General features: G+C 37.7%; 1 protein-coding gene across 2 annotated transcripts in view; it reads right to left on the reverse strand.

The window, feature by feature from the left end:
* LOC309401933 (macrophage mannose receptor 1-like) overlaps positions 1-14,081 on the reverse strand; it is a 68,815-nt gene that overhangs the window by 2,599 nt on the left and 52,135 nt on the right. For both annotated transcript variants that reach the window (XM_081971311.1, XM_081971310.1), the window contains exons 25-29: positions 12,791-12,956; positions 11,311-11,460; positions 4,265-4,381; positions 2,464-2,631; positions 902-943 (exon numbers count right to left, since the gene is read on the reverse strand). In XM_081971311.1, the coding sequence (XP_081827437.1) occupies positions 902-943; positions 2,464-2,631; positions 4,265-4,381; positions 11,311-11,460; positions 12,791-12,956 (643 nt within the window). The remainder of the gene's footprint in view (positions 1-901; positions 944-2,463; positions 2,632-4,264; positions 4,382-11,310; positions 11,461-12,790; positions 12,957-14,081) is intronic.

Genomic DNA, 14,081 nt, shown 5'->3' on the forward strand with positions numbered 1-14,081 from the left:
CATACTGGACCAATATGAAGCTGACCCCAGATCTATCTGACCCCCACTTTGGTCCAAGTTTCTTCCTTGACTCAGTTTTACATGAAACTGGAAAAAGCTCCCCCCCCCTTTAAAGCTGAACTGAATCTCATTGGTGAGAATTTCAGTTAGGTCCTGTTTCCCAGCTTCTGTGCTTAAGTGACATTTTATTATTTCTTTCCTCGCCTCCCAAAAGGATAAATGCTTTGTTCCTGGACACTGAAATTATTTATTTCTGTTTCTTTCCCTGCAACTTATCTGCAACTTCTGCACTGAATGTCATGGGGTTTATCTTCGAGGAGAACTTGCACTATAAATAAGGATTAGGAAAATTCCTTATGGGTGGTATTGCAAGTTGTTCTCTGATTTGTTATTTCCCCTGCCCAAAGAATTTATTTATTTATTTTTATTTACTAAGCGCTTATAGACCGCCCCCTCTCCCGAAAGGGACTTAATTTAAATCAGAATTAAGAATTGCTGGATGATGTTCTGACTCCAGAAGGCAACAGTATGAACAATATTCTAACTGGTGCACTCTGATTGCATTAGATCAAAACTCATGTGAATTGGGAATGATACATATTTTGTTTTAATACTTCTAAATACATCAGGTTGAAGGAAACTGAAAGATTCATTTCTTTGGCACTGTATTTTCAAAAAGGCAACGAAAACAGTCCCACATCTTAATATTTAAATTGAATCAGCTAATTGAGAAATTGATTTGAAAATATAATAATATAAAATTAATTATTTTAAGATATATGAGAGATGGGAAAGAGCAAGAGAGAGAGAGAGAGGCAGGCAGGCAGGCAGGCAGTAGGTGACAGAAAGATATGTTTCTCATCTGAGTTTTAAAATTTATTTACTGTGTATAAATTCTTACCTTTGTTTTCTAATATCTTCTTAGTAGGTACTGTTTCAACAACTTAAAAGAAGAGAAATATTATGAAGTGTATTATGTTCAGTCCTTTATATTTCAGTGCTTATAGGCAGAACAAATTCAGTTCCTTCATAAACTATCATTATCATTTATCACAAATTGAATTTTGTATAAATAGCAAGCTAATACGATAGTCAAAACGATAAATGCAGTTTCAGGTTTTACCAATAGAAATATAGTTCATAGGAAGCAAAATTCCCACTACATTCTGCACCAGTCTGACTCATCTGTTAATACTGGGATGTGCTGCTAATGTTTAGCTTTGAGGAAAAGAAATAAGAGCTGAGGAGACATAGGAAAGGACTTTTCAAGTATCTCAAACAGTCTTACAAAGAAGTCCAAGGTCTGACCTTAATCACATCCAGGAAAAAAAACAGTGGCATTAAATAGCAGGAAAGCAGATTCTGGTGGAATATTAGAAAAGACATCCTAATCAGTGGTCACTCAAATTTTTTTACTAACGGTTCTGTGGGCATGGCTTGGTGGGCTTGGCATGGTTTGGTGAGCATGGCATAGCTTGGTGGGCATGGCAGAGGAAGGATACTGAAAAATCTCTGTTCCCTCCTGATCACCTGGGACTCGGGAGGCAAAGAATAGATGTGGGCGGGGGCTAGTTAGAGGTGGTATTTACTGGTTTTCTGAACTACTCAAAATTTCTGCTACCAGTTCTCCAGAACTGGTCAGAACCTGCTAAATACCACTTCTGATCCTAATAGCAAGACAATTCAGTATAAGGTCCAATTACCAAGGAAGTTCCCCTTCACTTCATATATTCAAGCAAAGGCTGGACAGCCATCAGTTTAGGTGCTATAATTTAGATTCATACCGCAATCAAAACATTAAAGTGGAAGGTGAAAAATCATGGACTACCTATAAATCTTCTTGCTTGAAATGTCTGAGGAGACTTATGAGTCATCTCTTTACAAAATTTCAGAGGTGCTGATTTTTCTCTCTCTTTCTCTTCCTATGGATATCTATTATTGCCAGTACAGGTCACATTAGATGCAGGAAGACAATTTGGTGATCGGGTTAGGTGAATTAACTGGATTTTTTTTTCTAGACTGATTTCATTCAAGTTCAAGATAAACATCATCAAATAGTTGCTGATGTATACTTATATCCACATTCAGCAGGTTCTGACCAGTTCTGGAGAACCAGTAGTGGAAATTTTGACTAGTTTGTAAAACCAGTAAATACTACCTCTGACCCGCCCTGCTCCCCATCTATTCTCTGCCTCCTGAGTCCCAGCTGATCAGAGAAAATGGAGATTTTGCAGTAAACTTCCCCTGGAGTGAGGAAGGAATTGAGATTTTACAGTATCCTTCCCCTGCCATACCCACCAAGCTACTAAACTACTACTAAAACATTTTTGAATCCGACCACTGATTTGCTCCCTTTCTCCTTCTCATTTTCAATTATGTTGTGAACAAAAAGGCCAAATGGAGAAAAGCTAGGAAAATAAAATGATTAAATAGAATAATAGAAATATATTACACATTACTTACTTTTTGGTTTTTTACAAATATATCCCTGATATGAATTGCAATAAACATTATTCCAAATCCCATTTGAAGCAAACATTTGTACACAATGTTCATCATTCTGACTTGAACGTTCTCCAGTGTTCCAGTTGACAAAGTTCACAGCAGCATTGTCAATCCATAACCAATCACCTAATTTGAGTTAGAAAATACACTGAGATAATCAGCTCTAGCAATGTCTTCCTTCTTTCCTTCTTTTTTCTTTCCTTCCTTCTTTCCTTCCTTCCTTCCTTCCTTCCTTCCTTCCTTCCTTCCTTCCTTCCTTCCTTCCTTCCTTCCTTCCTTAGCCTATTTTATGACTAAGTGCCTGATTCAATTAAAATGCCTCTAGATTTAAACAAAAGTAAAAAACTTCAGTCATGTACCTTAGCTACAGCTATATGCTGCAGTTATTAGAAATTTAAATTTGTTTTAATTTGCTTGCAAAAATAAAGCAGGAAGACTCTTTCCTGACCATATAGAATATAGCATTTGGAAATATTCTTTTCCTTTGCCAATTTAATAAAATGAGGATGGGTTTTTTTTTTTTTGTTCATTTGGGCTTAGATAATTAGGCAGAACAAAATCATGTGCCAATTTTTTAAACCATGTTATTTAAATTTATCATACTGTTGAATTCATAAATGTAAAAGCCATGAATCATAAATTACAAAGCATAAAGTTAGATTTATACATTACTCTAAGGCAAAAATATTTTTTCAGACAAAGTCCTTATTTTGTGTATTGTATAAAATGACAAGGGTACATGCAAAAACAGTGGGCCAGGTCCCCAAAAAACGGGGGATGAGCTATGGGTATCCATAGAGGCATCAATGGACAGCACACAATGAAATATCACTTTGCAAACTCTGCCTCTTTCATACTTATCATATCACATACAATGGTGGACCTTCAGTTATGATGACATAATAACTTTTTTCTCATTTGTATGAGCTTATCACAAAACAAATGGCTATAACACAAATAAATTTGATGTCATGTTATGTTTCATTTATTTAGAAATTTTATATGGGTGCCCACCCACTCAGTGACTCTGGGCAGCTTACAAAAAATAAAACCCAATATAGAAACAATAAAAATGATAACCCCCTTGCCACTTTAAATGTTTAATTGTTAATTTATGTATAATTAAAGGTATATTACCGTAATTACTTTTGGGGGAAACTCTCAGGGTACTCTAAAAGCTTTTAGGGAGCAGATAGAATGTGTTCCTTCAAGCCAAAACCAAGTCCTTTTACTTTAACCTAATGGGTAAATGTACTCATTTTGCTTTAAGTATTAGATGCATTTTTTTCCAGAGCAGGACATGTAACAAAATGCCTTGTGATGTATTGAAAGTGAGCTGTAGGCTCAAATTCCCAGCAGAATCAATGAAACACTTAACCATATGTGCATACCCCACCTACAAATTCCTACTGATTGATGCTATTAATAAAACCACCTCTGCATTGAATAACCGACTCATCTGCCAGTTAGCTAAATAAATTAATAATGTATTTTATCTTGAGAAGCATTAGACTATGACTGTGTGAAATATCTCAAATATGCTTTTTATTTTTTCTTAATTTTTTGAATTATAGTTTGAGCTATAATTAGAAGTCATTACAATGTCTACATTTTTCTCTGCTTTCTTCTTAATATACAAGGAAAAATTGTAAGGAGTAATCAAACCTTCTTTGATACTTGCCAGAAGACTCAACTGTGATTATAATAAAACATTCACAATGCAAACAGCACTGAGCTTAAAACTTAAATTAAAATATACCATTTAGATTTTTGAACATTCCTATCCAAAATGCTTGGGATTTGCTTTCAAGATTTTCTGTAAATTCTGTTAGAAAGTTTGCTTCAGCTGAATCCATTACTGACACCAGAGAGGCATCTGTAAAAAAAAAATCATCAAACACGCTCAGAGAAAATACTACTTGAATAATTTTTTGACCCATAACAAGTTGAGTAGCTAATTAAAAGAAATATTTTGTTTAACATCAAAGCATGGTTTTTCTTTGATTCCCCACTTTTTTATGTATGGATGCCCTGATCAAGCCAATCACTTAAATTTTCAAAGAAAGAACACACATGTCAAGCCGGCCTCCCTCAGCAACCAAGAAAGAAACCACTTAACTCCATTTTGCAGATTTAAGAGTAATTTTACTGGTTATGAAAAGATAGCAGCTAAGTAAAGCAAGGTCTGAGGCAAAAGCATGCGAAATCATACATATCAATATTTGTCCAACCCCCTCCCCTCGCTATCCCCCATCCCATTGTCCAATCTGCAAATCCCTCAGGTGTCATGTGGGTTTCATCCCCAAGGAGCATCATCAGGTTGGTATGCAGGACGGTTGGCCTTGACCAACTCTAAGCACCAGCCTTCAGCATGTGCAGTAGATGGTGAGAACAAAACTCCCTCTTAACAATCTTTCCTGTACCAAATCTTCCCCTCCCAAATACCAGTCCCCCCTCCCCGTTTCAATGGCAGCCGAAAACAAATAGCGAAGCAGAAGCTGACAACACATCTATATCCATCATGTTATTCGCTCTCAGACATTGTGTGAAATGCAGAAAAAGAGTAAGCAGTGGTAAACAAAAGAAATTAAAGCAGGAATTAAGAGGGAAATTAACTCTAGTTTATAGCAACACTTAGTGCTATATTGTATATCCTTATATATTTCTATTTCTACAAACTATCCTTACTTTCTCTGATTCTGCACACCAGTTTATAAATTGCTTCTTCTTTAAAATTCTTCTCTTTCTAAGGATCTTATCATTTTTTTCCATTGACAAATTTCTTGGGCTTCCTGTTCTTCCCCATTTATTCATTTACCTCATATAAAAAACTATAAATTTTGAGATTAGAATCTTATTCATTCCCTCTCAACCCTGCTCATTGTTCTTCTTTCATATTTCTATTTTATTGGTCACTTAATTTTGTATTCAATCCCCACTCCTTCAGTACCCCACTTCAACTGCATGCAATTTGTGTTTATGTTTCTCCTTACATGATAAAATCACATAACAAATTGGTTATGCGCATAGAGAAAGCCATTTCACTTCTTTTGACAAATCTCAATTTCTTTAACATCAATCCTTTTTCCTGCATTATTCATGTAGGGATGAATAATATGACAAAGATCCAGAAAAAAACATCAATAGACTATCCACAGCTTGGCATGAAAGCCAAGGAGCTAGGGACACAGGTGGTATTTTCATCTGTACTTCTAATGGAAGGTAAACATCCAACTAGGTAATGGAAGATTCTAGAAGTAAAACACTGGCTTAAAGGATGGTGCTGTTGAGAGACCTTTGGATTCCTAGATCAGGATCTACATTACATACATGAAGGCTTCTGGCAGAGGACAGACTGCATATCACATGAATCAGGAAGAATGTGTGTGAAAAACAATCAGCTCAGCAAATATGAAGAACTAAAAGTGGAAGGGCGGGGAACCAATCTTTAGTATCTTTAGGATCTAATCACAAGCATAAGTCCCAAGACAACTAATCAAACAGGGAACTAGGGAATGATAAGAAGATAGGAAAACTCAGATACAAAGTAGGAAAAATAGGAAATAAATGCAGGGACTCAGATGTCTATATATTAATGCTCAAAGAACAAATAGGTCATACCTGAAGTCTTAGCATGTGAGGTCAGGTATCTTATAAATGCCATTACCAAAACTTGGTAAGATGAAACTCATGACTGGAATGTACTGCTGGAAGGATATAAATTGTTCAAAAGAAACAAATCTAACGAAGAGGAGATGGAGTTGCATTATATGTAAGAAATCACTACACCTCTAAAACCAGGGTGAAAGTCTTTTTGAATATATATGGGTTAGTACAAAATGAAAAGGACATGATATTAAATAGGTGCATATCACAGTCCAAACTACCAAGCAGAAGAAATATAAGAAATTTTTGCTAGTCACTTAGCTAAGCTATGAGGGAAACACACCATAGTAGTTGTTCTGACCAGTCTTCACAGGCAATGAGAAACCACTTACTCACAAACAACCCCCTTTTTAAAACAGGGCAGGCTTTATTCACATTGGATAGACAAAACCAACAATCATTAGTCACAAATGAACATCATTTCCCTTTCTGAAACAGAGCACAAACAGTCTCTGTTCACATGAGAACTCAAGATAAAAAGTCCTTCAATGACTAAGTCAAGCAGAAAGAGCCCCCGTTCACACCTGCTGAAGCAAATTCACTCCCTGTTATTTTCCAGCAGGGAGACTCAATTGGCATTCAAATACAAAGCAATTAGTGTTGACAAACCTGATTCTGGCAAAGGAATCTGAACTGATTGATATACACTGGAAAATGAACAGTTGTCTGCGACAACAGGCCACTCCCAAATCCCTACTATTTATTTCCCAGCTAAGGAGGGGCTGTTAGCACCAACAATTTATTTCCCTGAAAGGTCATCACTTCTGGTTCCTATAGGTGACAGATGTGTTGTCCGCTGCTCATCTCCCTGGTGGGCTCCGTTCAGGAGCACAGGGGGCCCTGGAGGGGTCTTCTGCCACAGAGCGGCTTGCTGGAATCCCCCAGACTCGGCGCCAGCCGGCAGGGGTGTTTTCAGCCTCGCCCCAGGAGCCGGGGAGTAAAGGGGGGGCATGAGGCAGCTGCAGGCTGTCTGCCCTTTCACCGAATGGGCTCTGGGAGGAAAGAGTTAAGCAAAAGAAGAGCGGCTGAAATGCCGGTGGGGAGAGATCCGCCCTAATCTCCTTAATCATCATTAACAGATAAGCAACAGACTATTGTAAGTTTTTGTTCAATCCATTTGAAACTGGAAGATTAGAGGGGGGTGTTTCTTTCTCTTTACCCCCCCCCCCCAGTCGGACAAAGCGACATTTGAACTCTCTATATATATATTGGAATGGAGAGAGAATAAAGGCTGACTTGCCACTTGTGCTAACTATCTGAGAATGATTGATATCACAGCTGCTAGAGGTGACTGTTGAGCTGTTTTCTTAAAAGGGAAAAAACTTCATGGAACTCCTTGTTCTTCTCCCTGCGAAAGGAGGAGCCAAGATGGCGACCCTCCATCTTTGTTTTTGTACCTATAAATGAAGCCTGCCTTTTGAAACTGCCTTCAGAAAAAAAAATCTCTGGTAATTGTCTTAATATCCCCTCTGAAAGTGCTCTGGACCTCTTCCATTACATGGTCTTCTTGATTAATTCTGACTATTTGACTTTTCCTCTTTCTGGTGTACCTTTGTGCCTGGGAACTGTGAAGGAGAACTAACTTTTTACTTTTGGATTTGCCTGCCGCCTGGGACCGACACAGCTGCATGCTCCACTGATGCCATTCTCTTTGTAAAAGACTTATCATCTCTGAACGCAGATAAATGGGGCCCAAAAACCTCCAACGGGCAAGTCATTCTCGGCTCCTGCCTCTGCCACCTCCAGTCCAAGCATGCAGCAGACGAAGATTACTTCATTGTTACAACAAGAAGGGACTGGAGAAAGCTCAAAAGAACTATCTGTTAACCAAATGTTTCAGGAAATTATGAGTGGTCAAAATGAGTTGAAAAAAGAGGTGACAGATCTTAAAGATGAACTCAGAGCTGTACAACAACATTTAACAGAAAATAAACAAAGAATTGGAGTTTTGGAGGAGGGGGCAGCTGGATTGGGGGAGGAGGTTAAGGCAGTCCGGAAGGGAAATTTAGAATTGGAAAATTTTATGGCAAAAATAGAACTTGAAAGGATGTCCTTTTTTCTCAGATTCCAGAACCTACCAGAGACAGAAAATGAAGATCTTAAGGATATTATGAGTACAATTTTAGCAGAATATATTAAGAGAAATAAAGAACAGTTATGGTGGGATATGGATCTGGTTTACAGGATTAATTCAGCATATGCTAGAACACACAATGTTCCAAGGGAAGTACATGTTAAGTTTCTTAGGAGGACCACGAGGGATGAGGTGCTAGGGGCCCAAAAGGAGGGACCATTAAAATATAAAGATAAACAAATTTCCATCCTTAAGCAAATTCTGAAAAAAATAAGGGAAAAAAGGAGGAAGTATTCCTCCTTATCAAAGAAATTATACAATAAAGGAGTTTGGTTCAGATGGTTATTGCCAGAGGGAATGTTGATTTTTTGGGAGGGAAACAGAATTAGAATTAATACAGTGGAGAGTCTGAAGCCTTCATTAAAAAACATAGTCCTCTTCTAGAGAATGAAAATCGGGGAGGTGGTGAAAAAGGTAGTAATGTGCAAGATATGAAGGAGGGGGGCTGTGGCTCCATCTGGGGACAGGGAGGAGGGAGCAATATCGAAAAGGCTCAGGTCACAAAAATAAATGTATTTGAAATACTATGATAATTGTTGATATACTAGAAAGTGACAAAGAAAGAGATGATTGAGCATATGGTTGATATAATGTAAAACAAGATTCTGTTTATGCTTATCTTTTATACGTTGTTTTTAACATTGTAAAAATTGTGAGATTTGGGGGGATTTCTACCACTAGCACGGGAGCTGCCAAAATTTTCTTTGTACCCTTTCTACCTTTCCCTATAAATGTTCAAAAACCAATAAAATTCTTTTTTAAAAAAATTTATTTCCCTGAAAGCCTGCTTATTGCCTTTTGTTGCTCTCCTCTCCTCTCTATGCCTATGCATATCTGGGATTGGATGCATCTGCTCCTCCCACTCACTCAGCTCAGGCCCTGAAGACAGCTGCCTCTCCACCTGGGGGAGGATAGAAGGCCCAACACTGCATCTGCTTCTGCTTCCTCATCAGAGCCTCCCAAAGGCTCCAAAGCTGACCCAGGCTCCCCCCCCCCCAACCTCCTCCTCATCTGCTCTGCTTGCTAGTTCTACCGGCTGCCAATAGACCACAATAGTAGTAATCAGGGACGTGAACTAAATTGATATCAATTGAGAAACAAACTCTGCAGTAAATGGAAGATCAAAGGTTTCTGACAAGATTAGCTGACAGCTTTGACATCCAAAAGATAGAGAAGGGAACTAAAGGGTCAGCTGAATTGGACTTAATTCTATTAACAGAGATGAAATGATAGAGGGGATGAAGTTGTAGTCATTTTGGAGGAGAATGACAATGTCATACTGCAATTCAACATAACCCAAGCACAAGTAATAGAACAAAATCGAACAAGACCCTTAGACTTTAGAGTGCTGACTTCAATAAACCAAGAGCGAGTTTAGGAAGTAGTCTATGGATGGAAATCCTAAAGCGGAAAACAAGTCAAGATGCTTGGGAAATTCTTAATAAATGAGATTATAAAAGCCAAATATAACACAATATCACAAAAAATAAAAACAAGAGACCCCAGATGAAACCCGCATGTTTTCATAAAGAACTTTGTGACAAACTGAGAAAAAAGAACAAATATAAAAAAAAATGGAAAGAGGACATATAACTAAATAGAATACAATCAAATAGGCCAAGTCTGCAAAGATGAGATCAGGAAAGCTAAGATTAAGAATGAAGTAAGACTTGTAACAAATGTCAATAATACCAACAACAACAACAATAATAATATTTCAAATGTAAAAACAAGGAAAAAGCAAAAGAAGTAATCAGTAAACTAACAGGAGAAGATGGCAAGGTGATGGGTAGCAGGAAGAAAGTAGAACTGTTTAATTCATTCTTTGTATTTGTCTTCATGCAAAAAGAAAAAAAAGTTCAATTTATCAAGAGGGGCACCATAAAAGATAGATTAGGAATACAAATCAAAATAGGCAAGAAAATAGTAACCTATCTACTCCAATCTAATTCAAATCACCAAGATCAGATAGATTATATTCCAGAGTTCTGGGGCAGCTGTCAGACATGATCTCAGAACCACCAAACAATTTTTCCCAAAGCTCCTGGACCATGAAGGAACTACCAGAGGACTAAAAAAAGAACTGATGTGGTTTTAGCATACAAAAAGGGGGAGGAGCGAATGTAGGAAACTACAGATCAATCAGTCTGATATCAATATCTGGGAAAATCCTCTAGATAATCAAGCAGAACATTTGTGAGAATCTAGAAATATTGACAGACTTGAACACTGGGCTCTAAAAAAGGCCAAAGTAGTCCTAGATTGCATCAATAGAGGGACAGTTTCAAGATCATATGAAAAGATAGTAGTACTTTATACTGCACTGGTGAGACAACATTTGGAATATTGCATCCAGTTCTGGTTACCACAATTTAAAAACAATGTTGAGATCCTAAAAAGAATGTAGAAAAGAACAACAAAGATGATAAGGGCTCTAGAGACTAAACCATAAAATGAAAAATTTAGAGAACTAGGTATCTTCATCTAACAAACAGAAGGATTAGGGATGATATGATAGCTGAAGTTTAGTTTGCCCTTTAAGAAAACTTAGTTCCACTGCAACTATGCAGTTTCCTGGTTCTTCCAGTACTTGAGGATCTATCATAGAGAAGTCAGGATCGGCCTATTCTCTAAAATACCTGAACGTAGGACAAGAAGTAATTGGTGGAAGATCATTAGAGATCCAACCTAGAACTAAGGAGACATTTCCTGACAGTAAAAACAATTAATCAATTAAATGACTTATCTCCGAAAGTTGTGGATGCTCCATCTCTGGAGGGTTTCAAGAAGAGACTGGACATTTGCCCAGAATTTATAAGGTCTCCTTCTCAAGTAGGGACTAGAAGGCCTCTAAGATCCCTTTCAATCATATTATTCTATGTTCTAAGGGATCCACATCCTTTCTATTAAAATATTTGCAAATCTTAGTATTTCTTCAATAATTGTTTCTTCTGCTTGCTTTAAAATGAAATCAGGTATTATAATTAGTGAATGGGAACACTTACCTAGTTGCAGACAAGCTAATGATGCCTTTGGCCAATTCATCTTTGATGAGGCTTCAAAATGATAGCAATGACCACGGAATGGAATCCAAGATTTCTCCACTGCAATTGGGCAGATTCCTGGTTCTTGAGGTGGTACAGTAGGTGGAAACACTGTTTTTAAAAAGCAATACAATTTTTAATTCTGATTAATTTATTGAGAGATTATTATGAGGAACCTTGTCAAAACTACAGTGTTTTTAGTAAGCATCCTTGTTCTTTTTTACAGCACTGTTACTGTTAACTATTTTTTAATTTTACATCAACGCAGGGAAATAGAGATAGAGCTTTAATTAGGTCATTGTGGTCACTATCTTCACACTTCTACAAATATACACTCACTGATCTATGCCCTGGTGGATGTATAACTATTCCTAATATGCTCTTTTATGGCACACAGTCATTGACTCCAAATATAGATCACAAAACTGAAATAATGCAGCATGTGAAAAATAATTGTGTTCCACTGTAGTCTTTTAAAGTCAAACTACTTAAAGGGCAGACTAAATTTGCCAGTGTCTTTCTTCCTTAAACAGTGTTATAATTCAGAAACTGGCTTAACTATCATAAAAAGTCAGAAGTCTTCTCATCCAGTTAAGGTTTAAGGGACAGGTCTTCTCCTAAACATCATCTGAGCTACACAGGTGGCATTTATTGATCTATTTTACATATTAGAATTGTACCCTTCCTTTATTACTTTATAGGCAGCTCTAAGTGACAAACATATCTAATGCTACTTATGCCTCGCATTTCCCCCACAACAACAACACTGTAAGGTGAATCAGGCTGAGAGAGAGTGACTGGTGCAAAGTCACACATCTGGCTTTTGAGCCTAAAGCAGGACTAGAACTCCCAGTCTCCTGGTTTCTAGACACAGCATTTCAACTATCACATCAAATAGTCTCCTCAGTCTGTGATTTCTTTAAGTTTTTGCCAGCATGTATACCCCTACATCAGAGAAGTAAAATTTGGAACTCCACCCCCTTCCCCACATTGCTGAATTACAACTCTTAGCAAGCATCAATATTATTCATGACAAAGACTGCTCGGCATGTAGTTCAGGAATATTTTACTATGTCCAGTCTATAATAGCCTTTAAAAATGACATCTGTGCAAAATGCCCCATCTTAAATGGAAGTATATTCCCTATAAAAAGTAATCTAGATGTCTATGCCACTGTTCTACATTATTCTGAGTCAAGGTTGACTCAGCTTTCCATCCTTCAGTGGTCGATAAAATGAGGAACCAGATTATTGGGGGCAATATGTTGACTCTGTAAACCACCTAGAGAGGACTGTAAAGCACTGTGAAGCGATATATATTGTAAGTCTAAGCGTTATTGCTATTCCAATTTGTGGCACTCCAACATACCTAGGGCTAGAGAAAATTGCTTTAGTCTGAATACGAACCATTAAGAAAAATGTTGACCTATCCTTTAACTTACCTTTGGGATATTTGCAAAGAGGAAAATACTTTATGTTGCATGAGTCTGTCTTCCAGGTCCCATCCAAGTCCATAAAAACACAGCCAAATTTTTGTTTTGGTTCATTTGCTGCCCAATTAGTATATTTCATCCTGAACTTATCAATCCATATGTATTGCCCACTAGTCTAAAAAACAAACAAACCAATCAACAAAAAACACACACTGAATGACATGTTTCTTCTGAGATACACTAATCTGAGCATGTTGGGCTGATCTAGGATTACAATGCAATACAATAGCAGAGTTGGAAGGGACCTTGGAGGTCTTCTAGTCCAACTCCCTGCCTAGGCAGGAAACCCTATACCATTTCAGACAAATGGCTATCCAACATCTTCTTAAACACTTCCAGTAGTGGGGCATTCACAACCTCTGTAGGCAAGTGTTCCACTGATTAATTGTTCTGTCAGGAAATTTCTCCTCAGTTCTAAGTTGCTTCTCTCCTTGATTAGTTTCCATCCATTGCTTCTTGTTCTGCCCTCAGGTCCTTTGGATAATAGTTGGACTCCCTTTTCTTTTGGCAACCTCTGAGATATTGGAACACTGCAATCATGTCTCTCCATGTCCTTCTTTTTGTTAAACTAGGCATACCCAGTTCCTGCAACCATTCCTCATATGTTTTAGCCTCCAGTCCTCTAAGTATCTTTGTTCCTTTTCTCTGCACTCTTTCTAGAGTCTCCACATCTTTTCCACATTGAGGCAATCAAAGCTGAATACAGTATTCCAAGTGTGGCCTTACCAAGGCATTATAAAATGGTATTAACACTTCATGTGATCTTGATTCTATCCCTCTGTTTATGCAGCGTAGGACTGTGTTGGCATTTTTGGCAGCTGCTGCACACTGCTGGCTCATATTTAAATGGCTGTCCGCTAGGATTCCAAGATCCCTCTCACAGTTATTACTATTGAGCAACGTACCACCTATACTGTACCTGTGCATTCCATTTTTGTTGCCTAAATGTAGAACCTTACTTTTTTCACCATTGAATTTCATTTTGTTAGGTAGTGCCCAATGTTCAAGTTTGTCAAGATCCTTCTGTACCTTAAGCCTATCTTCTATAGTGTTGGCTATTCCTGCCATCTTGGTGTCATCTGCAAATTTGATGAGTTCCCCATTTATCCCCTCATCCAGATCATTGCTGAAGATGTTGAAGAGTAGTGGGCCTAAAACAGAGCCTTGGAGTACTCCACTGTGTACCTCCCTCCCTGTAGATGCAGTTCCATTGAGGACTACACATTGAGTGTGGTTGGCC

This window comes from Natrix helvetica, assembly GCF_964273705.1.
Source record: "Natrix helvetica genome assembly, chromosome: Z".
NCBI classification, from domain to species: Eukaryota; Metazoa; Chordata; class Lepidosauria; order Squamata; family Natricidae; genus Natrix; species Natrix helvetica.